Source organism: Hetaerina americana, unplaced genomic scaffold (assembly GCF_022747635.1).
Source record: "Hetaerina americana unplaced genomic scaffold, ioHetAmer1.1.p SCAF_11, whole genome shotgun sequence".
NCBI lineage: Eukaryota > Metazoa > Arthropoda > Insecta > Odonata > Calopterygidae > Hetaerina > Hetaerina americana.
This window is the reverse complement of record NW_027286181.1, coordinates 6,943,820-6,968,703: the sequence shown is the minus strand read 5'-3', so window position 1 is coordinate 6,968,703 and position 24,884 is coordinate 6,943,820. Positions and strand designations below refer to the sequence as shown.

General features: G+C 39.4%; 2 protein-coding genes across 4 annotated transcripts in view; one reads left to right on the top strand and one right to left on the bottom strand.

Moving 5' to 3' along the window:
- The window catches only part of LOC139701072 (uncharacterized), a 41,320-nt gene extending 29,222 nt beyond the window's left edge, over positions 1-12,098 (bottom strand). The window contains exons 1-4 of the mRNA XM_071599647.1: positions 12,069-12,098; positions 8,860-8,984; positions 7,118-7,199; positions 4,157-4,312 (exon numbers count right to left, since the gene is read on the bottom strand). Of these exons, the coding sequence (XP_071455748.1) occupies positions 4,157-4,312; positions 7,118-7,169 (208 nt within the window). The 5' untranslated portion in view covers positions 7,170-7,199; positions 8,860-8,984; positions 12,069-12,098. The remainder of the gene's footprint in view (positions 1-4,156; positions 4,313-7,117; positions 7,200-8,859; positions 8,985-12,068) is intronic.
- Positions 1-24,884, top strand: part of LOC139700901 (E3 ubiquitin-protein ligase MARCHF8-like) — a 62,370-nt gene that overhangs the window by 989 nt on the left and 36,497 nt on the right. The window lies entirely within an intron of this gene.

Genomic DNA, 24,884 nt, shown 5'->3' with positions numbered 1-24,884 from the left:
GACAGTGAGGTATACTATAATTCAGTTACTTCTTTGTGCTGTTTGAATGACATTGTATAATATTTTATTTCAGTGTTTTATGTGGAGAAGAAATCAAAGAGTAACCATTGGAGATATAGTTAATCATCTATGCATGTATAGCCCGTAATCCAGATCAGTCTCCCTGGCAAACGTTTTTAATGATTTAAAATGGTCATTTTTAAATAAATCTAAAATATTTTACTTTGGACGAATGATTTTAAAATTAAATTATTCAATGCGTAATTTAATCTACTCAAACATTTCTTAGCTCCAATTTTTAAATTTAAAACTTGTAAGTTTCTCTCGACCTTTTTTGATGTCTCAACTCTTTTCAACATTTCAACACGTTCTTGAAATTATAAGGTGATGGATGAGATACTACCAGCGTGTTTTATGATCTAAAACTGTCTTCGCCGTAAAATCGATTCGATGTTCCCTAATGGATCTTATTTTTTTGTTTTCAAGAACAAGATTTTGGTGATCTTTAGGCATTCGTAGTGAATGAAGTGGAACAAATATTTCCAGAGTTTAGGATGACGATTAAGACACAAGCTCCGTCCGCCACTGGTTCATTTCTCTCGTGCGAGCCTTTTCGGGAGCTGCTTCGGTGGGAGTGGCGGAGGACACGAGAAGTCGATGTGACCGGAATATTTCGTGCATGTTGGAAGAATGCCGCGGGTCGTGGAACCGTCAAATTGTATTCTTTCTCCGAAAGCGCACGATGCGACTCAAAACCTTTCCGCTCCGATGTTTTCTTTTGCCACCACCGCAAAGACCGGTCGACAGTTTCCGCCTATAAGGAATAAGGTGGTCGACGAAACTGCCGTCGCTAATTTGACGCAGCATAAAAAGTTTTTTTACTCGAGAAGGTTTTTCAAGACCATTGGAGAGCCACTTCCCGAAGATATGCTAATAGATATCCTTTATTGACCTAAGCGAAAGGAAATCATATATGTTGTTAAAATGTGAAAGTGAAAAAACCAGCCGTTTGATTTCATGACCTTCAGTTTATTTGCTCTTCACTTTAATACCTTCGAAGGTCGGTGCACGAAGAACTACTTCGAAGACCGGAAATTGCTGAAGAGGCTTCTATGGAATGCAAAATGAGGTTAGGTATTAATCTCATAGGGTGAATTTGCAGTCCGACCTTCATTAAAACCACGTCGGCTTCCGTAGAATCCTACTGCGTTCGGCTTATCCTTAAATGAGGATTTACGCACGGTTCTCAAAAGAGAATATGGGACATTTCATTAGAAGCATCTTCGCCCCATGATGTTACAATACATCTAAGTTGCGAATACTTACATAATATCAAGTGTTCATTAGCTAAAAGAGGATGTGAGTGAAAACACCATAGAAGTTATTCTGACGGCATGGCAACCTAATGAGTGCAGTTTTAGGCTGCAGGTATCAACCGGAGGGACCCGAGTTCATGTCCCGCCTGATATCTTTCGAGTGTCTTATAGAAAATCCAAACGGTACGTGTTCTGAATGCTAGAGAGCCAGCGAAATAAGAAAAAATCACTCCCTTACCATGAATTATTGCATTTCATGCATTCTTCGGGGATATCTAACGGCGACATAGTTAATTTTCCCATTATGATAAGATTTTTGGCCGTCTCAAACAACTTTACGACACGTGTTTCCAAAGTAACCACCGGTAGGTCATTAAAAAAACTATATAAAGAAAGAAAAAATGTATCGTACGTAAATTTCATTTTTTCATATAGTCACCATGTTTCTCTAAGAACTTCTGATGTCTATGGATAAGTCTTTTTTTTAAACCTTTTCAGAAAAATCTGCCACCTGAGATTTCAATCAATTCAATACTTCTGCTTTCAACTTCGCACCATTCATGAAAAGGGTCAAGGTTCCTCACAGGGCGAAAGAATGCGTGGAAGTCACTAGCCGCAATGAGCGAAGGGGATTCCAAAAAAACTGCGGTAGATGCCGCAACAGTAACTTTTAACAGAGTCATCCGCTAATACTATATGCCTTTCAATCCAACAATTTCAGAGTGTAAAAATCATTCGCCTTGACCGGGATTCGAACCCGTATCCCTCAATGTCCGGTCGAGTGCTTTTGTTTTTGCACTTTACTATTTCAGAGTTTAAGAGGACGCCTCGATAGCTCAACTGGCTAAAGACCTCGACCAGAAATTGAGGGATCCGGGTTTGAATCCCGGTCAAGGTGAATGATCTTTACACTCTGAAATTGTTGCATTGAGCTATGGGGATGATCAAAAGAGGTCTCATATGAATTTGATTGCCCTAATTTTCTTCTCAACAGTGAAGGGAGCGGGGCGTGGTCGTGCCTCATCACTGCGCGATATTATTGACACATGCATGACAGTATTCCACGTTGCCGGTTCCAAGTTGCAAACTTCAGTTTAGAAAGCTTATTGTAGTACACCGCCGCAGTGAATGTCGCTCCGGGTTCACACCATCTGGCTAACTTCTATATCCCGCAACAAATTTATCAAATCAGTTAATTCTACTTTTTCGGACGTATAAATATATATATATATATATATATATATATATATATATATATATATATATATTTATATAACACAAAAAAGGATCACCCACACGTTATTTCTTGATAATTCCGACGGAATTCTACTCCGTCTTCATCGGAAGATAGAGAGGAGTAGAATTCCGTCGAAATTATCAAGAAATAACGTGTGAGTGATCCTTTTTTTGTGTTTATATATTGTTTGTTACTGTGTTAAGTACTATATATATATATATATATATATATATATATACATATAAATCTGTTGATTATACTTAGCGCTGCTTTTTCCGCACAGGATATCGCACTTCACTATTCGGGATAGGGATCAAAATGAACATTAATATGCCTTCTATTCTAATTTTGTCTTCATAAATTCCACGTAAAATCTCTTTCTTCCATTTCTCCGTAAAATATTTAGTAATTTTACAGGTATTATATTTATTTTTATTTTACCTATGTTTCCGTTAGCACGTTTTCTAACTCAAAACAGTTGAAGCAGAAGTATTAAAATCATACTACATCAAAATTAATTTTCGCGTTGATCACTTTGAAAGCAGTTGTGAGAATAGAACAATTCTGAACGTGATTGTGATGCATCCCTTAAATAAATTTCAAGGACTTTCTTTCTCGGAAAAAGACTTCAAGAAATGAGAATCTGGTGGTAATGAAAAAACTCGAGAATGAATGAATTAATTCACTTGTCTCTAGTTGCTTGGAGCTAAACCGATTTCGATTAACGCAGTTGAAAGGAACTTTAATGAGACTTGCCTGGAGACAGAAACCACGAGATTTGATTTAGGTTGCACTGATGTAATACATTACTACTTACTTAATTTTCTGCGGGAGGTTTAATTCGAGAGTATGAATTGCGTAAAATATTTTATGTTAATCTGAAATGGCTTATGTTTCTCTGATGAAGATTAACCACTCTCACCTCACCGCGTCAATGCATTCAGACTTCACAAAAGAAGCACGAACTCCTCGCAGTTGAATGAATAGTTACCAGTTTCTGAATATTCAAGACCCAGTCAGACAATTATAGACAAGAATTGACTTTTAAATTTTGCATTAGGAACGGTATGCTTGTAATTTAAATGTTTATCTTTCTTGAGCGTTCGGGGCGACATATTTACTGATGCATAATTTGGAGACACTGTTGTTTTTGCGAATTAATGTTTCCCGATGAAGATTTAAGACACATTGATCTGATTAATAGTATTTACTTGCCGTAAGAGAGCTCTAAGAAACATACCATATTTTTTAATCATCCGATTTTCAAACTTAAGGGTTATACATAATTAAAATTGAAAAATTTCATCAAAGTAAATTTAATAAAGATGTGACATCAAAATTTGAAATTTTAGTTGAAACTTAATTATTTAAAAATACTCGCACTTAATATGCCAACATTCTTACCGTATCATTCAAGGTTGAATTCATTATTCAGTTTGTCACTGACGTGCATTTATTTTATGTCTTCTTTTGTATTTTTTAAAAACTTTTGTGAATATCTCTGGATGCTTTGCCATTTTATGCGGAAAATGTCCTTTAAGACTCATGGTTAACCAATGGCATATGTTTAATTAAGTCAGGAGCAGATACATACTATACTCACCGGCCTCATTGGGGTCCATCTCCCAGTCGCCATGTGACCACCCTCCGGAGTTCAATCTCTGGACCATTAGTTTGACCAGAGTTTCATGATGACCCTCCCAGTTATCAGGCACTGTCAGGGTGGCGTTGTCGTATTGTAGTTGCCCCGATATCCTGGCTAATTGTTTTGAGAACGAAAAAATAACTTTTAACATTTCAGAGAAAATAATATTATTTTACCTTGCGGATGCAATTGAGGGTAACATCTAAATCTACATTAAATACCAGGCGATTCGTGGGAAAGATGTGTGGTAGTTTAAATGCATTACAAATAGGTTCATGAATATATATTTAACAATATTCTGCGAAATTGAAAAGAAGATGAAACTTCCAATAATGGAGCGCGAACTTCAATTTCTTCTGGGGGAAATAAGTTGGGAAAGGTCGGGCGATTCTCCTGGGTAGTATTTTGATGGAAAATTGGCATGGTTTTGAAAATAGAGAATGCTTCAAAAAATGAAGAAAATGTATAGGAGAAGGCGAAAAAGCTGAGCCAAATATTTTTTAAGAATCCCGGCGCTTTATGGTTCGGAGATTTGCATACTAAGAGAAACAGAATTGATGTATATTGGAGACTTTTGAGATTTCTGTAAGGGGTTAGTTATAACCTGTAGAGAAGTAAGTTTTTAGGAGCATTGAAAAACATGAGCTGAATAGAGAAAAGCAAATCAAAAAGAGCCAGACGGAGATGAGGAAAAGAGAAAGTCGATGGAGTTAATGTAAAAAGAAAGAAAAGACGAATAAGAAAATAGGTAGCGAGATGGTGGGGTACTGAAGGTTGAGATAAAATTGACCATGCTCCTTGAGAAAGGTTCAGTGTCATAGGAAGTGAAAAAGGATATTGAAAGCTTGGCGATCTATATTATTTAGAGCTGGAGGCGTAGTACTGATGCAGGATTGCAGGATAAAGATTATCGGCAAGACACCTTATTCAACATTTAGTGGACACAGACAAAAACACACAGAAACACACAAAGAGACTCACTATTTTTGTGTGTTTCTGTGTGTTTTTGTCTGTACACACTAGTGCTAAGTGTTATACATTATGATACACGTCCGTGAGACTTTCAAAAAGTGTTATATATAATTATATATATATATATATATATATATATATATATATATACATATACATATTTACATACATATACATACATACATATATATATACATTACACAATTTTCAATTATTTAATAAACAAATAATGGGGTAGCTGTAAATAAAGTACAATTTTTTTACGCATTTTGAACATTCGTGAAAAATCTCATATGGGTATCGTCATGATACGTACCCTATCTGTATTAAGAATGAAAGTCCTCTTAAATGATTGGTTAAAATATACTTCATTACAGCCCAAGAATCGCGATCATCACAAAACATGACAGAACTCTCCAACGCAATCACTTCAATGCTCAGTTTTGTCATAAGACAGGGTTTGATTACATTACAAAAGCTTCTTGAGAAATTAATTAGCGGCATTCTAGCACATCCTTGCTAGCCCTTGAGATGGCTCGCAGGGTACGGTTTTGGGGTATTAAAAAGAAAAGAATTATAATCCTGCCATTTTGCGGCCAGCGAACTATCAGTTATTGCGTAGAGGGAAGGGAAAGGATCATTTCAGAGCACGGCTGCCGAGGTGGCGCCCTCGAAAGGGGGAAGGTCGGAGTGGGGAGGGGAGGAAGGAGCACAGGTGGGAGCGAGGCGACGTTGACTTACGACTGGAGGCGAGGCATCCGACACACATTCCCGAGGAATAGCCTCATTATCAAGACCGCGCGACATGTTTTTCCCCGAAATAACACGCCCCCGCCTCATCTTTTTTTATTTTTCTCCTTCACTTTCCTCGCGAGGAGAAAGCGAGGAAGGCACGAAGTGTGTGACCCGTAATTCATTCACGGACGACGCCGGCTGAGGTGTTTTCCTCTCTCACCATTTGTCACGATTTACTTAACGAAAGTATTAAAGGGATCCTTTTATTTGAAAATACTGCGAGGAGGTGTCGTTCATACTCTTCATATTAAGGAATTGTGTTGATTTGGTATTTTTTTCCATAAGTAAGTGCTCAAAAGTTAAATAGCGTACAAATATTTATGTATACACGCTTTTTCATCACTTACGTGATTATATTGGGAATGCGAGCAAATTAGTGAACAAAGCTACATTGAGACCAAGAATGAAAAAGCTTTGAAAAAATGTGTATGTATTTTTCACATTATTAATATTTTTATCGTACGTATAATCATATAAATAACTAAATACCTAAATGCTGAATCCAATTTTTTCAAAGAATATCATTGTTCCTGGCAGGATTGCAAATGCTTGAATATTAGCTGATTTTTACTACGACGATATTTTCTAAATGCACGAACAAAGTAACCTCCAAAAAATGGTATTATTTTCGTTAGATGCTGGTATATCAGAAGAACACGGGTCCATAAAGAAATATCTTGTCTTAAATTGAAATTAAAACATAATTTTATTTTCCGAAAAAAATGGCATTTAAATGCTAGATAGATAGTTAAAAACCTAATGCACGCTTTTAATTATGTAACTCATAACAAAACGTTTTGAACTATAGTAATTAAATGAATAATTAGTCTAAATATCAGGATTCATGAAAGAAGCTACGAATTAAAATAGTATGCCTCGGCTTAAAAGCTGGCATTTTGGAGATCTCTTTGAGGAGAGCTTTTGTAAAGCTTCTTAGTATGAAGATAATTTGGAATTCTCCGCTGAAAAATCACCGATATTTAATTGGCTTTCGGTGTAATGTGCATGCAAGAAAGTAACCAAGTTAATTTGAGATTGCTTCAAAACGTATCCAATTTGCATTCGGTTGGTGGAACATGAAATTATTTAGTATTCTACATCCATTTTATCGTGCGAACTTATTAGAGCATAAGTCATGCAGCCCGAACTCACCTGTGGAGGCGACAGCGATGAAAGCGAAGGCGGTCACGGACAGCGTCCACATATTTGGGCTGGGTGAAAGCTTCCCAGTCACCTAGAAAGTAGTAGGCCATTATTAAATGCTCAGAAACGAAATCTGCTAAACTGTTAGATTAAAAAAAACAAACTTCCGGCGTTTTGGAAGATGGCAATTGAAACTCTAGGCCATCATTTCCTCCGGCAGCTGAGGGATTTGGAATTCATTTTTTAACGTTTTTAGGTTTTGATTTATTTAAAATTCAATCCTGCTAATTTTAGTTAATCTAAACAATTTTTTTGCACCTCAATGAAGATTTATTAATTTATTTGCAGTTGTGTAATATTTTTATTTATTTTTTCTTCCGAAGGTTTTCTCTACCAATTTAATTTTTTCAATATTGTGCGTGACAAACTAAGAATTGCGATTGTACTACTAATATCATATCGTGAGCTCTCATTTAGGTTTTTGAATTTGAATCATTATTGGGAACATTCAGCGGTTAGTTTTATTGACCATAACCTCGAATAAAATGCATCACAGTCTATAATGGGAAGAGTCAACCCCAGCCGTACTCTTATAAATATATATATGAGAGTACGGCCGGGGTTGAGTCTTCCCATTATACTATATTCATTCGGCCGTAGTTACTGTTCGCTTTGTACATTGCATCACAGTCGTTTCCTTGGAAATAATATATCTAAATAAATAAAATTGGAGTGATTTAATTTCACTTTTCGAATATTGTCTCTCGTATTTTCCCAAAATAGGTCAATGTCGAGCGATGTTGAATGCATTCTTGTTTCTCACTGACGCGATTAAACGTGCTGATCACGAGTTGCTGCTTGAGAAAGCGCAGTCGAGAATCGCTCTCCCCAGGACTCCCGGCCGCACTTGTTACTTCCCCAAGTTCAAGTGAGTTCGTTGTCCGAAGTAGAGGGCGTCTCTTCTCAAGGAGAATGCTATCGAATGGCTTCCTCAAACTCCAAAGGAACAGCCAAGGACTAAGTTGTCATCCACAAGAGAAGAATGTTTATCCAGCTCACATAAGGAATGCTCGACGTAGAGAGAGAAAATAAGGAATGCGAACTTTGATTTGTAAACTAATAACTATATCGATTGATTTTGACAAACGGAACTTTTAACTGCCGTTTATTATTCAGCGAGCGATGCATTTTTTCATTTAAAATTGGAATACAATTCGTTCGCATTGTATTAGTATGATATTAACTCGGTTAACTCAACCAATAAGCTATCCGTCAAATAAGGAAAGATTTAATTTCTCCTCCTAGCCTAATTTATTTAAAATGACAGTCGTAGCGAGACTGCCTTTAGGTTAAGGAGTAACGTATTTCACATGAATATAAAATATTTAATTCGGTGAATCCGAAGACAACAGGTTTAAATTGAGATAATTTTTATCCTCCATGTGTTAAACATTGATCCAAGGTCTCGTAAAAAAGTTCATTTTTTTCTTTGACACTGTATTCACTGAGCGGAAGAAAGCGTGAACCTCGGTATCCGTCCGTGATAAATCTCGTTCCTCTTACACCATCGGACATGCGCGCTCGCCTTGGAACTTCGGGGAATGACCAAGCGAAACACGGGTTGGACCGGGAGATAAAAAAATGCAAAATAATTGCAATCTACACTCCGTTATCCTAACCCCTCGGAGGGGTTTAGTATGTGCACCTTAGGGCATTTTAATTCACAAGATTCCCCCGGGAGTAGCGCTTACCTTGGCGTCAACGGTCGCCGCTGCAGGAGATGCCCCAGTTGGTCGTGTCGTCTGGAGTCCCGCGTGTTTCGACTGCGACCGCCGGGCTCCCACTAAAGCCCGCTTCAGCCTCCTCCATCGCCCCTCTGACAATTAGAGAAAGTTTACTGTTATTCCGAGAAACTCTTTCACGGGAAACCCCAATGACAGCGCCGGGAGGGGTGTAAACCAGATATCGGTCGAAGCAAATGTCAAATCGTTCGTTAATGACAGGTAGACAGATGGGTGCCGCTTTTCAATCTTTGCCAGTTGTTAAACAAAGAGACTGACATGATTCTACAAAGAGTCTTTCGTTCACGCTTTGTCAGAATCCTCTTTTTGGGGGTTTAGATGGCATTTTCTTCATTCTTCAAAGAGTATTTCCAAAGAGTGCTTTTGCGTGTAGTTATGATTTTCCTTTTCCAAGTCAAAGATAAACTCATCGCAATTCAGGAAATGGAAAATGGATCGGCTTCTCTTCTTTGGCGATCAGTGCATTGGTAAATTACATGTGAAGCCTTAGTAATTTTTTCTCAGAAATCATTAGGTAACAATTGCTCCACTTCCTACTCGTACTTCCTACTTCTTCTTGCCTGGCACCCGGAGATCAGCGTTCTTACACCACCGCACATCGTGGTTAGCACTTAGAAACGTGTTTTAGTTTTGGAAAAAGTTTGCTAAAATTTTAATAAATGTACCGATACTGAAACTATTGCTTAAACGTCCCAATAAAAAAATACTTCTAAATAAACTGGAAAAATCATTTAAAATATAATGTTTCGAGTTTATTGAAGGAAAAGAGAAGGGTACACATTTATTTTTTAAAGATCGTTTTGAAATAAAGAAGACTGTACACCTAATAGTATAACTACGCCGTATAAAAAGTACGATATATGATTCACCGAATGCCCTTACTGTTTGCACGCGATTAACCCAGAGTTGTCACCCGTAATAAATGATAATTAATTCTGATACAATTCATTTTATTTTTGCTAGGATTCAGACGGTTTGCATGCATATTATTTTTATTCAGACTCTTAGCATAATTTATCTTTTGCTACTCAAAAGCTTATATTTATATTTTCTTTGGCCCAGTACTTTTGCTTTACCACATTACTGAAGTCATAATCGTCCTCAAGTCGACATCAATGCTAAGAATATCTCTTTCTAGAGCGCTTTTTTTATAAGAGCATATGGAAGCGGGGTGGGTGCAACATCAGAGGTTAACATTAACGATATTGACTCCGAAGTCACGAGTAAGATACGCTTATTTTTCGGAGATGCAGTGGTTTACCGTGATATCCGTGGTCCTGAGGATAGGTAAAGCAGCTTTATCAGATGATCTTAATACCATGCAACGCTGGTGCGACACTTGGAAATTAGAATTAAACTTAAAAAAGTGCGTTGTGATGAATTTTTGGGAAAGTAGTTATTCCCGGGAACACCGAAATGGAATGTATAGACTCAATCAAATACCTAGGCGTCACCCTCACCCGTGAGCTCTCGTGGGTGAAATACATTCGGGGAATAGGTGGAAAAACTAAAAAAAAATGGGATTTATTAGAAGTGTACTGGGTAAATGTGATGACAAGGTCAAAGAGAAACGTTATCTTTCGCTTGTTAGGCCTCATTTAGCATACGCTGCAAGTATACTATGGGATCCCCACGAAGTTGGATTGATTGCCGAATTGGATCGCGTACAGCGTAGAGGAGCTGGATTTGTAAAGCGGTTATGATAAACTGAGTAGCGTATCCAAAATATTAGAGCAGCTAGGCTGGGAATCACTCACGGAGCGATGGTTGATTTACAGATTAAATCTCTCGAATGAATTGGAAGGGCGTCTCTTTAGCAGTGATGTTGAAAATGTATCCCATCTTACTACGGTAGGAGAGATTATGTCAATAGAATTAGAGAGATTAAGTGTAGAACAGATATATTTAAGGTGCCATTTTTCCCACGAGCGATAATGGATCAGGATAACATACTCCGACCGCGGTAGGGTCATGCTCGGGTCAAAATCAGTCTGGTGTATATTCACTCCCTTATATTTGTTATTTTAGTACCGTGAAAGGCACCGCTATGGTGTGTATATACATCAGACTAATTTTAACCTGAATATGACCCTATTGCAGTCGGACAATGTTATTCTGTCCCCTTATCGTTCTTGGGAAAAAAAGACATCTTAAACCTATCTGTTCTACACTTTATCTCTCTAATTATATTGGCCTGATCACTTCTACCGTAGTGCGATGGGGGTAATATTAAAATGCCAACATATCTGCTAAAGAGATACCCTTCCAATTTATGCAAGAGATTTAGTCTTTAATTTAACCTTCGCTCCGTGAGTTATTCCCAATTTAGCTCCTCTAATATTTTAGATATGCCACACACCCTAGCGGTGGCTTGCAGGGTACAAAAATATCTAAACAATATCAAAAATATCTAGAACTTATCTAAAAAAATATATGAATAATTTACCTATTTCTCAAGTGGCGGTAAAAAAAGTTTGTTTCACTCACCCTATGCATTTTGAAGTTTAATTTTATTTTTCGCTCATCCTAAAATGAAAATGCTCCAAAAGTTTGATTTTGAAAAAATAGGTAAAGGAATATAGACCTGAAATGGTTTCATATTGGTGACGTTACTATCAACTGACAATTATCTCCGTCTTTCATCTATCACTCGGACCTTCGCGTATTCAGGTTGGCAGAAGATTTAACTTGCCACAGGAAAACCTCATAGAATTAACCACAGATTTATATTCTATTTTATTGAGTTCAAATATCTGGGACTGGAATTTTTTCTTTGATGGAAGCTACTGTTATAACTACATGAGCTCTTCTCTCACCTATTAAACCGACTTTCGGAGCATATCAAACTTCGTAAATTTGTTTCCCAACAGCATGTAATTGTTCACTCGATAAAATGGTAAAATATACCTAGTTTAGTGGCAATCAACGGATAAAATGTCTACAAAATGCATAGTTACATATTTTAATCGGAAGAAAACCCATAAACTGACATCTATTAGCACTGATCTCACCTTCGCGCTCCAGATGGCGAATGGCGATGGTTTTAAGCGATGATAGGATCATTGAAAACACCACTGTAATCAACTCGAAAATTATTTTAAGAGGTGAGGACAGAAATCATGCGATACTAAGCCAATCATTGGCTGCAATTAACGCACCTGGATACAGTGGGGGGATTTTTCTGGGGTTTGCTTTCACCGTGCCGCCTGCGGTTTCCCAGGGAGATCTGGCTCCCGGAAAAATCACGCTGCTCGGGTAAAGCTGAATCGATTCATATCACGCCGAAAAAAAACTGGTCTTGTGAATTGAGTATTTTTTTGCGAGGTTATAATATTTCTCCCGGTGGGCGCCGCCCGTGGCCTCAGCGGCGCGCTGCGACAGGAGCACCCTCAGAGCACCACCTCCGCCTCTCTTGCGAGCGCGCGTGTCCAACGGCCTTGTCGGCAAGCGACGCCATCCGCGGAGACGCGCCCTCGACGTCGCCTATGATGGCCGGAGGATTGCCGTCCGTTGGTCGGCTGGGCGCTGGCCGTGGGCGGGAAGGAGAGGACCGCAAAGGAAATTCATCCGAGGGAGGAATCGCAAATGAAAATGGCGTATTCGTTTACCTCTTACACGGAAATTGCACCCTCCTCTCCTCCGCTCCACCTACCCCTCAATCTCAGCCCAGTGGGAGAAGAGCACTCTCCCTTCGTCTTCGTCCACGCGCGGCTCCTCCCTGCATCCTGCTTTTACTCCCCGCTGACCTGGTGACCGACTGAGTCGCTCGATATGCGGGGCGAGGTGGTGAAAATGTCTCGGGACAATCGCTTGCCGAGGGCCGGCAAAAGCGTAGGTCGGCGTGAGAAATATAGTAAGCGCTCACGCCACGTGGGATTTGAAGATTTTTCCTCTCGCTACCATTTTCGCTCTGTTCTTGTCACTAGTTTTTGCAGAGCAACCGCTAAATTGCTGAAAAAAGGACTTTCTTCAGCAATTTATGGGGTTTTCCAGTGACTATTTTCCAAGTAAAGCGAACCTTTTTGAACGGTTAAGTCACTAATACCCGCTGTTTTTTCCGCGGCCTTTTCCCCGGTGGATTAATGGACGAAGCATTTAACTTTGTACTTTTTCCTCAGCAATCTGATAGTTAAACTAACACAGCAATTCGTGCCCGTAAACATGGAGTGGTTTGTTTTAATTTATTTCGCGGGTGCGTGAGGGAAAACGGAGACATTTTATCGCACATTTGGACCAAATTGTGTTTAGAAAAGGACGTATCTTGCATCCTTTATAACTTATATATTTATATATACGGGGAATACGTGGATGGGGTAACAAAAATTAGGCTTGGTTGGAAAAGTACTGGGTAAAAGCAATTTGGCTTTAGGAAGAACAGAGGAACGAGGAAAGCTAAACTTTTTCCTCGAATCATGATAGAGAAAACAATACATGTGAACATGCAACTGTATGTGGCATTCGTAGATTTAGAGAAAGCCTTCGATAATGTGGAATGGAACGAGATGTTGGGACTGCTAGAAAAATCTCGGAATAGATTACAACGGCAGAGGAATAATCCATCAGCTATAAAAGAAACAAGTAGCCACAATGCTAATGGGAGATGGAAGCCATATAGAGGCTAATTTTAACAAAGGAGTTAGACAAGGATGCAACCTCTCGCCTACATTGTTCAAGATGTACCTGGAGTAGGCAATAAGAGAAGCACAAGCATTGGATTAAACGGAATTAGGATCAATGAAGAAAAGATAAATACGCTACGCTTCGCCGACGATATTGCCATGATAGCAGAAAACCAGGAGGATCTGCAAAGGTCACTAAATGCATTGGATAAAGTTCTACAAAGATAGAACATGAGTATAAAAAATATGAAGACTAAAATGCTAGAATATAGAAGAGAGAAGCGGAATACAGTACTCCCACTGAAAGGACAAAAATTAGAGCAAGTGGATTCCTTCACCTATCTCGGAAATAGCATCAAATGGGACGAAAGAAGTAATACAGACATCAAGCGAAAAATAGCTCAATCTTAGAGAGCATTCAAAATGAAAAGACAAATGCTGTGTTCAGAGAAGATGGAACTACAGACGAGGAAACAATATGTGAAAACATTGGTATGGAGCGTGGCACTCTATATATTGGATCAGAAGCATGAACCATCGGAAAAGTAAACCAGAAAAGACTAGAAGCCTTCGAAACCTGGTGCTGGAGGAGGATGCTAAAGATCCAATGGACGGATAAAATAAGAAATGAAGAAGTATACAGAAGAATAGGCGAAGAACGGACCTTGTGAAACACCATAAAGAAAAGAAGAACCAGATGGATTGGCCACACCCTGAGGCACAATGGATTCGTGAGGAATATAATAGAAAAATAGAGGAAATAGTCCCAGGCCAAGGGATAAATACATGGAACAAATAAAGAAGAAAGTGTTTTCCAAAAATTACCAGAAAATAAGCCAATTAGCATCTGATAGGGTTGGATGTAGGGCTGCAATTAACCAATCTTAGGATTGAGCGACCAATGATGATGGGTAAATGTGATGAGAAGGTCAAAGAGAAATTTTATATTTCGCTGGTTAGGCATCATTTGGAATATGCTGCTAGTATATGGGATTCTTATGAACTTGGATCGATTGCCAAATTGGATCGCACGCAGCGTAGAGGAGCTAGATTTGTAAAACGTTGTTATGATAAACTTAATAGCGCATCCCAAATATTACTTACGGAGCGAAGGTTAAATTAAAAATTGTATTGTACTTTAAGATGCATGCGCTACTTACAGGGAAGGATTTTTGAAATTCCCTCCTGCTTTTAGTGAATTAAACTGTCTATCTTTAGGATTCGAAGCTGTTTGTTCCACTGAAGTCAGTTTTTCTTATACAAAACACGGCATGTGAAATAGACGTAATTGATTTAGGTCATGTCTTTCCTTATAATGCCGTGGTTTGTGCGACTCTCTAAAGTTCTTAACCCATCAATCAAATTCTCGTGACTCTTTTTTAAAAGATTAATTTCTTTTATTCCGACTCCGATAAAAATGTTTTGCAGTCGTATTGAAAATGAACCGTTTGTTTTTTTGTAAAAACCATAAACTATATGAGATATATAATTTTGGTGAAATAAAACCTGCTAAAAAGGTTGATAATAAATTTGAAAAATAATCTAGTTTAATGTATAAAATTAAAAGATACTCAGGAAGGAACCAACTGGTACCGGTAGGGAACTCATGCTGAATGCTACTCATTATCTCACGGAGATTTCAGAGTTACTCTTTCATGGATTCATGCCTGATTGAATTTTTGCCTGCGCGAGGATAAAATATCCTAATGCGACGGAGAAGGCACTCCAGGGCTGAAGGCGAGGATAATATTTGTCCGGGGCAGATGCTCACGCGGTCGTCGTCGACGTTGGACTACTCCCCCATCTCGGGAATGGCTCGCTCAATTACCTCCCAAACGGCCAATGACCCGATTTACCCCTTGACCCGAATCCCCCTTCCCCCCACCCCCACCTCCGGTCGATTGGGCTGCCCAGGGAGGGGAGGATGCTCCTTTAAAAGCCTCTCGATTGAATTTCCTCAATGTTTTCATCCGAGATAGGATGCAGCCTGTAGCAAGAGTTTTCAGAATCGGAGAGCGGCAAGTAGAGAGGGTGTCGAGATGGGCCTGCGCAAACGGACGAGCAGCGAATGCCTGGAAGAACGAACGCAAAGTTCTCGAAATTTGAGATCTCGAACGCCTGACTCTCGCTGAGGGACGAGGAATCCCTCAGGATGTCCTTCCTTACTAATTGATAAGGTTCTCCGGAATTCCTCTCGGAAAGTTCTATCGCTCGGAGGAATTTGGTCGTTCCTCGTAAAAGTGGGGCGTTTTGGGGGGGCGGGGGGCATTTTAAATTAGTAAGATTCTGAATTCCTTTGCTTCTCAAACTCCCCTCAATTGTAACGGATCCGTTTAGGCCATCAGCAATTCAGAATATTCCCAAAAACACGTAGGCAACACCAAAACAATCAATTGAAAAGTACTAAAATATACCACTGATCCATCTATTACCATATTTATTTCTTTATTTATTCAACCTCTAAATTGAGACAAGATTGAGGCTAAGGCGTTCCTCCGCCGCCACCGGAGCCGGCAATCAATATATACTATTATTCAGGCTATAAAAACATACATACAACCATATAGGGACTAGCTAGTTACTATTAAGTTACTCCAACTGTTTACTCTATGATTTGACCTACCCTTATTAATTCTGCTAGCCTATACACGTACGTTTTTTCTAATTACTATGGTTTCAAAGCCAAAAAACTTTGTCGTTCACTCTCTGAGGATACCTTTGCCTGGTATGGTGAAATTGGCAAAAGATATACCGGTTCAACTGTCATCTGGCATTCAAGATATTCCTTGGAACCGGGCGGGTAATGTAAACAAATTTAATACTAAGATAGTGGTATTTGCCGACGATGCAGTGGTATACAGAGATATTCGTAATCCTGAGGACGCAGCAGCTTTCTCAGATGGTCTTAATGCTACACAACACTGCTGCAGCACTTGGCAATTAAAGTTAAACTTAAAAAAGCGCAATTCGATTAATATTTGGAAAAAAGAGCATTTCCCTTCCGAAATCTTACAGCGTTGGGAACATCGAAATGGATTGTGTAGACTCGATTAAATGCCTAGGCGTTAACCCTCACTCACGACCTCTCCTGGGTGAAACACATACGAGGACAAGCTAACATAAAATTAGGATTTATTGGAAGATTACTGGATGTGATGAAAAGGTCAAAGAGGGACCTTATCTTTCGCTGGTTAAGCCTTATTTAGAATGTGCTGCTGGCATATGTTATCCTAATGAAGTTGAATTAATTGCCTAATCGGATCGTGTGTAATGTAGAGGAGCTAGATTCGTTTAACCTTGTTATGGTTAGCGTATCAAAATTATTAGAGGAGCTAGTTTGGGAAACACTCGCGGAGCGGAGGTTAAATTACAGATTAAATATGTTGCATAAATTGGAGGAATGCCTCTTTAGCAGTGATGCCGAAAATGCATCATTAACCCAATCGTACCACGGTGGGAAATATCATGTAAACAAAGTTAGAGAGGGTGAGTGCAGTACAGATAGGGACCATAATAACGTTGTCCGACCGCGATAGGAGGTAAAGGTGTTTTGGCTCAAACGTAGACTGGAATGTAGACCCCCTGCCACAAACTCTAGCGGTGGCTTACCAGAGGGACCTGTGTTAGTAAAATTGATGATAGAGAAATACTTAATTTGAAAGAAAATCTCTGTATTACCATCACAGTCATCTTTTAGGTGTTCATAAATTTTTAATCTTATTGATTAGCTAGGCAATTGAGAAACATGGTAATTTAATTTATTTAGACAATTAATCGCTACAAATTATTTTCCTAATTTTCTCTCCTAAAAGTTCAAATATACATTCACCATTATAGAATATACTCATTCAGTTTCAACCCCGTGAATGATGGAGGCATTCCGATTGTCAGAGCGAAAGCTCTATTATGATGAGTACGATGCGATTTGCATAGCACTTTCAATCGGTTCCCTTATTATTGGTTTCATTTGGAGAATATGTCATGAGCTAATCTTGGTCGCTGTTGAAATGTTTGGTTTTAGAGATTGCTTGTTTTCTTTGCCCGGTAAATATTTTCCCTCGAACGAGTCCTCGCAGTTTGGTGAGAGGAAGCGTTGTTAGAGGCAACTCTAAAATTATCGCACCTTGGCGACTTGAGTCAGTGCTCAGCGCAGGAGAAGTGAAGACAGGCCGGAGACATGCTTGCCAGTCACGGCGGTGGGAAAGCTCGCCCTAATCGTCAGGGACGCAAACTTCATGGCAAATGGACAATCATGGAAGTTGATGCATATAATGTATTAGTTTGCAGTCATTAGTCGTTCCATATAACTATTAATAAAATGTTCTTGTCCTTATGTCTATATATATATATATTGGATTGGTATACAAATTCTTATAAAGACATTCCTTTTGTTTTAAAACTCCTACAGTTGTCAGATTGCATACTAATATAACTCTAATTATACTCAACATATTAATTATACCCGCAGATAACCTCTTGAGAACTTTATAAATTGAATGCCGATAGATTTCTTAACACAAGAATATTGTCGTTGTTAGCCATGTCAATAATTCATGTTTCAAATCACTTTACACGTTACCAATATGGAATTGATCACTTTCGAACTGGTAATTCATTTCGTTCGTTCGTATCTGAGTATCGAGGTCAAAGTGAGCTCGATCTTCGGTGTATATTCGTTTTTTACTTAACGTAATGTAGTGGTCTCAGATTCAGTCCTCTCTTTCCGCTCCATTTATTTCATTATTTCACTCGCTTCAAATGATTATTGCGACTCGTTCAATGAGAGCGGCATTCTGATATCGGCCGTATGATTACTTTGTTCCAAGGGCCTCGATTTATCAAAGGAAAATCAAATATAAGGTCAAAGAGTTTGTTATTCATCTTTGGGTTGTATCAAAGCGAAGGAATAATCCTGGAATGAGAAACATGACCTAATTATTTTCATGAATCCTCGCACTTTGACCTGCAGAGATGAAAGAGGACGATTTACCCTTGATTTTAAGTCGAGATTTTCTTTCAATTTATTTGTGAAGAATTTAAAACTCTTTATTCATAGTGAGCTACGAAAAATATGTCAGGCATGGAGGCTTTGTTTGACACGGCGGACTCGTGAATGAGTCATCGTAGCAGGTGGACTATGGGAAGTATGTAATGCGTGAGGTATGAAATTTGAGGTACTTGTAAAAAGTACTCTTTACCTGGTAGACCATTCCAGGACGTTTTCGCGGATTGGAGTTAAGTACTCGAACGGCCATTGTTTCCCCATCGCTGTATCATGGAACAGTATTGAAGCCATAAAACAGGTAGTTCAGGAATCGAATTAAACCTCAATTATGTAGAAGCACAGAAAATTGCGGACTTTAAGATAGGTCGAGCGAGGTTTGGAGAAATGTCCCCGGAGTATGCGTGCTACCTAATTTTCTGCTGAAAAATTGATAGTGATAACGGGTCTGTGGTAGGTTTAGCTTACTGGGAATTCTCTTCGGTATTAACTTTTCTTAAAAAAAAGGAACTGGCAAAACAGGAAAAGTACTCGGGTATTTAAATGTTCAGAGCACATGATGTTTGTGCCCTGCTTTGAAAATCCTGGTATCAAATGCTTTTCTGTCCTGGCTCGTCGTGTCCTTCTTTCCCCTAACGTAAGCGATGTATATATTGAATAAATCCCTAAAGAAACAGCGAAGCCTCCCCCGTGTTTACAGACGCATACCACTCACCCACTCGTGCGTCACGAGTAAGGGTTGAGGTTTGTGACTTTCCTCCCTATTCCCTCTAATTATACAGAGGGCTTTACCCCATACCCATCTCCCCAGGCGCGGAGCCAAAATAAGGGAGGTAAACACAGGCGTCAACCGGAATTTGGAGGTTTGGATTCTTCCGAAGTGAGGATGCGGTCCAGCTACACGGAATTTAAATGAAGGATTTTAGAAGGTGACACTTTCCTCGAAGTTCATAATTCGTGAGCCGCATGAACCGCACGCTCCACTTGGAGATGCTATTGCTCTTCTATTCACTTCCACAAATATTTCTAACACTGATATTTCACTATACTCGTACTTTTCTTTTCTCTTCATTGTTTTGATAGTAGGAGACAGAAATTAGTTTTCATCTGTTCCACATTTGATTATAATGGATGCATTCCAAAAGTAATGCAATTTAATTTCCCGCGCCGCTCCTATTAGTTGGAGTGGGATCAAACCACTTGGAGTAGGTGGGCTGAGGGACGCAAAGCTTCGCCGCAAAACTGGTCTCAGTGCTCTCTAAGCTGTGGAAGCGGCAGGACATCACTTATTGTAAACCTCTGCGCGCCGACCGTGTCACGAAAAAAATGGAATCGACGATCGAGCAACGTTACGCGATTACTTAGTTTTGGGCTTAACTGAAAAAATCTCTTGAGGAGGCTAACAAAATGATTCGTGAGGCTTACGGGGACTCTTCTCTGTCCTACTCACATGTTTCAAGGTGGTCAAAGGCCTTTAAGGAGGGCCGGGAAGAAGTTCACGACGAACAACGCTCTGAGCAGCCGTCAACCAGCAAAACCGACAACAATGTGGCTCGTATTCGACAATTGCTGGACTCTGTCCGTCGATTGACTATAAAGATGGTTGCCAATGAACTGAACTTGTCGTCTACTGTTGCGTTTCGCATTGTTACTCGTCCAAAGGGTCATCAGGACGAGAAAAGACATCTCCGCTACCTGGCAACTCCATCACGACCACACCCCTTGCCACAAAACGCTGCGAGTCATGGCAGAATCGCTAAAAAAAAAGTATAGGCCCAAGGACAGTACTTTGAAGAATTTTAAGTGTTTGAACAATTCTGTTCAATAAATTACTTTAAAAAAAATAATTGCAATACTTTTGGAACGCACCCAGAATTTAACGGTAATTTTGTATTAGCATTGGCCACTCTCAAATTGTCAGGTAGCACCTAATTGAGATTACTATTGATATTTATTTATTATATCTACCTCCGGCAATGTACCCTTATCAGCAGTCGAATGATATCCTGAAATAACTTGGTGTCAAATTCATCATTAATTCATTTTGAAATATTTATTTGTAGTCATTGCCCAATACGCTTAATGCGGTTTTATTCTTACATATGAACATAATTGGGCAATTTTGGGCCTCTAGCTTAGGGAATTGGGAGTGCCAGAAAGACTACTTGGCCAGGCCTAATTTCAACTAACGCGTACATTTTTGTTTCCAAATCAATGATAACAAACATGTACGCAACCCTAAAATATGTATCCCCTTTATAGTAAAATTAGCCTATAATATCAAAATTCAATTTACTTACTATTTTTTAATTAATTTCAAATGGCGGGCGATCTCATATTATATTCTTTCAACAAAGACTGATTTAAACCCTCTCAGTTATTATATGAAGCGTGTGGTTCCACAGTAGAGTTTGAGGAATGGGAAGGGGGCGAGAAGTTTTCTGTATCTCCAAAATGTAATCATGAAATATTTTTTCCTCAGCTGTACGAATTTTGTTCCCTTTTCAGTACATATTCATTTTTATGAGCACTAATTTTTTATGAAATTTTGAAGATTTCCTTAGGCACAAAAAAATATTGTCATCACTGTTCTATAGCCTTACGATTGGTACAAAGAATTTATCTTACCTTCCTAACTACTCTTTGCCACGACGTTTTCCAACGCTAATGTTATGGCAATTCTTCCTTGGAGTCTCCCTCCATCAGTCCCGCCTTCATTTTCCCTGGAGCATTCCTTCAGTCCTACCATTACGGTCTTCAGAAAGCCATTTTCTGTCGTACCGGAGCTAATTAATTTTTATTTGCTTGACGATGACAATCTCGGGTTTTTGTTTCTTCGCCTACTCTTTGCGAATCCTTATTGTGGTAATTTTATGAAAGTTTCATTTTCGTTATAATCTTTTCTTGATCCTTTGCATAATTATTATTTTTATTTGTTGGGTTTGCAAACTTTGGGATTATTCCAAAGGGAAGTTTGACTAGAAAAGCTCTACGGACTCTTTGCCTTAACATATTGCGATAACGCTTTAGCGGATGGACAGTCGAGGCGAGGACCAAGAGAGAAAAAAAAGAACTTTTACGTGTAGAGTACCTTTGGCGAAGCGTGTGTTGGTTTTTTTTGCGTCCACCGTTAGGGAAACCCAGGAAGAACTGGACGCAGCGACGCAGGGGGTAGTGTGCCTGCGACGCGTCGAATTTCGAAAACGCGGCGGGAGTAGAGCCAAGTCGGCGTCACCCCGCCCCGCACCCGCCCGCACCCGCCCCGCACTCGCCTTCCCTCCGGGTGCGCATCCGAGCGAATCACGAGGAAAAACTCCCTCCGCCGCCACCGTTCTTTTTAAAGGCGAGCGTCCGAACCGAAGGGGCGAAGGGGGAGAATGGGTGGGAGCGGCGGTCGGGGGGGGGGGCACAGGAAAGGAATGGACGGGGGGCAGGGGGGTGAAGGGGAGGAGGGCGAACTGCACCGTGGCTGTTTCTCATGGGTTACGGAGCGAGGTAAACAAAGTGGGATGGCCGTTGAAAGAATTTTATTCAGATCAATAATAAAATGTGTGGGTATTTGACGGGGTTTGGGATAATATGCCAGGTGGGTATGAAGGGTTGAGAAACTAAGTTGGATCAATGGGAATGATAACGATTAAGTTTTTAACAAGGTGGGATAAGAGAGGAAATTGCGAGTTTAAATGCGAAGGGGGCAAAAATACAGGCAATATTGTGAGGTTGTGAGAGTTTGAAGGCCATGTTAGAAGGGATAGTAGTGTTAGGTGGGCAGGTGGAATAAGGAAAAGAATGTGCTGTTCAAGCGGCATGAATGCTGGTAAAAGGTAGGAAGAACTGAAGAAGGAAAAAATATAGGGCAAGCAAGAGGATGCTCACGCGATGTGTCGTACATATAATAGTAGGTACTGTCCAAAATCTATCTCCAACATGTACCTAATTTGGTTGTGTCTAGAACATTTTGTGCCTCTGTGTCTCTCAAACCCTTGGATGTAATTTACCGCAGGAAAAATTTATTTAAACTGTAAACGATATTTAAATATGAATTCAGCAATGTTTTTTTGCAAGTGAATGTCTTCCCAAACAATGAGTATTTAAACAAATAAAGAAATATTTATCATACATATAATGTATATTAGCATATTGCGGTCTCTTATGGTTTATGTATTAGTATTATGGTCACTCTTCTTTTTGTAATTAGCTAACCGTGGTCATCTTAAAATATCCTGATAAATTAGCCACATGACGGTCCATTCAGCTGATTGTTTTTCTTACCTGAAGAGTGTCCGAAGGAAAGGGGTTGACTACCTTCCCCAGGGGACGCGGCCTCCCCTTTGGGTGCTCTTCCCTCCCTCCCTCCCTATTCCGAGCAGGGGAGATAGTGCGTGGTGGCAGGAGGGAGGGCGTTGGGGGGGGGGGGGGGGGGAGCCTAGCTGCCGTGAGCTACGCACTTCTTTACCGAAGCTTTTGCCCGCCGCGGTTAGGCCAAGTGGGATCAATAACTCCCGAGGTGACAAGAGCCGCTCCGTGGACGGCTAAATCCAAGAGCCTTCTCCTCCCATCCATTCCGCTCTCCCCATAGCAACCGCCGCCACCCCCAATAGCATAGCATCTCCAGATCCCGCTCTCTTTCTCCACCGATGGTCTCATATAATGAGGGGGAGACTGGAAAGGGGGGCTTCAGTGGTGGGGGAAATTCTCTTCGAAAGCGCAAGGGTGAAAGAGAAGGAGGAATGCGAAGCGAAGGGGATGGGGGCTTTGAGCGTAAATTCCAATGTGACGGGGGTGGATAAGAGGGTTGGATTAGCGGAATAATCGAGTCATATCTTTGGTGTTGCCGGGGAAAATTAGGGCCGACGGGATTTTTTCGGAAAATATGGATTAATCCATGCACAGTTTTCCCAAAAAATGTTTGTGTTTGTAAACATCTCAATGTGTTCATCAATCTGAAAACATTTTCGAAAGTTTTACAGTGAACGTGGGACATATATTTCATTTATACAAAGTGCTAAAGTATGTGCCAATTACAGTTTATTTTTTCTTTTTATTTATTTTTATCATTGGGTTATATAAAGTGGATGGTATGAGTCTTTCTTCTATTCTGTGTATGAATTTAATTTCCCTATTCTCCTAATTCACTAGCAAGTGGATGCAATTAAAACGAATTCAACAGGTTTTGATTAAATTTTTGGATGTCAAAGAGCATTGGAAAAATAATGAGGAATGTGCTGTCGAAAACAGAATGCCCGTCAATTTTCTACAGAAGATGTTCTTACTTCATGTCGTTGTAAACTAAATATTTACGCGTAAGTCTTCGGCATTTTTTTCATAAAACTGATATGAGCTCTTAGTCACGTTCAGGTGGGGTTGAGTTGATGGTGGGTGGTATTTTAATGCCATGGAATATTACAATTTGAAGGTTGGTGAAAGAATTTAAAAGTTGACTAGAGCTTTTTTTTTAGCTTTCAAAATCATTGGTGACGTAATAGTCGTATATTGAGGAATCCATCGGTGCCATTCGTGAAAACAGACTAATCGAGAGCCGGGAGTTGGGTCCAGTTCTCTCATCTATTATCCCTCTTATTTGATTAAACCATTTGTAATAATCCATGTGACTAATCCAAATGGAAGATACAAATTTAGATAATACGCATATAAATATGCATTATAAATCCCACATTTTTAAGTGAATCTTAGTAGTTTTCTGAATTGAAAAAAAATAATGGTGAAGGAAAAATTTTCGTGTCGGTCCACCCGCTCATCCGTGAAGGCCACACCACATTCGAGGCAGTTCAATAACGCAATAAAATTGAAATTTAATACCAAATCTCATATTGGTGAGTAAACTTGCCATAAAAAAGAAGCTAGTTGATTTTGCACCTATGCAGCAATGCTAATGTAAAATTGGCGCAACATTTCTCCTGAATATTGATTTCCCGTTGAGTGGGTTCAAGAGTGAAATTTTGTAACTCCGACTTTCAGATACATCGGTGAAAGTGAGCTGTAAAAATACTTATCAGCAATATTCTACTTATCCGTTATGGATGTTTTTTGATTGACATAGGAATTAAGAACTGTTTTACACTTCTAAGCCCTGCCTATCACTACATTTACCTTAAAAACGCAAAATTCAACACACCATTTTTCAACTCAACATCATCTCTGCCAGTTCTCGTTCCGACAAATATACCCAAATTTACTTCCAATTTTTCAGGCCAAGCTATAAGGAATGTCTCCATATTCCAAGGAATTATAAAAAACTTCGCAATACCCAAATTCACAATTTATTATTCCTTCCTACCTATTCTATCCTATCCAGCATTTTCCCTTTTAATCGCAGTCTATAACATTCAATT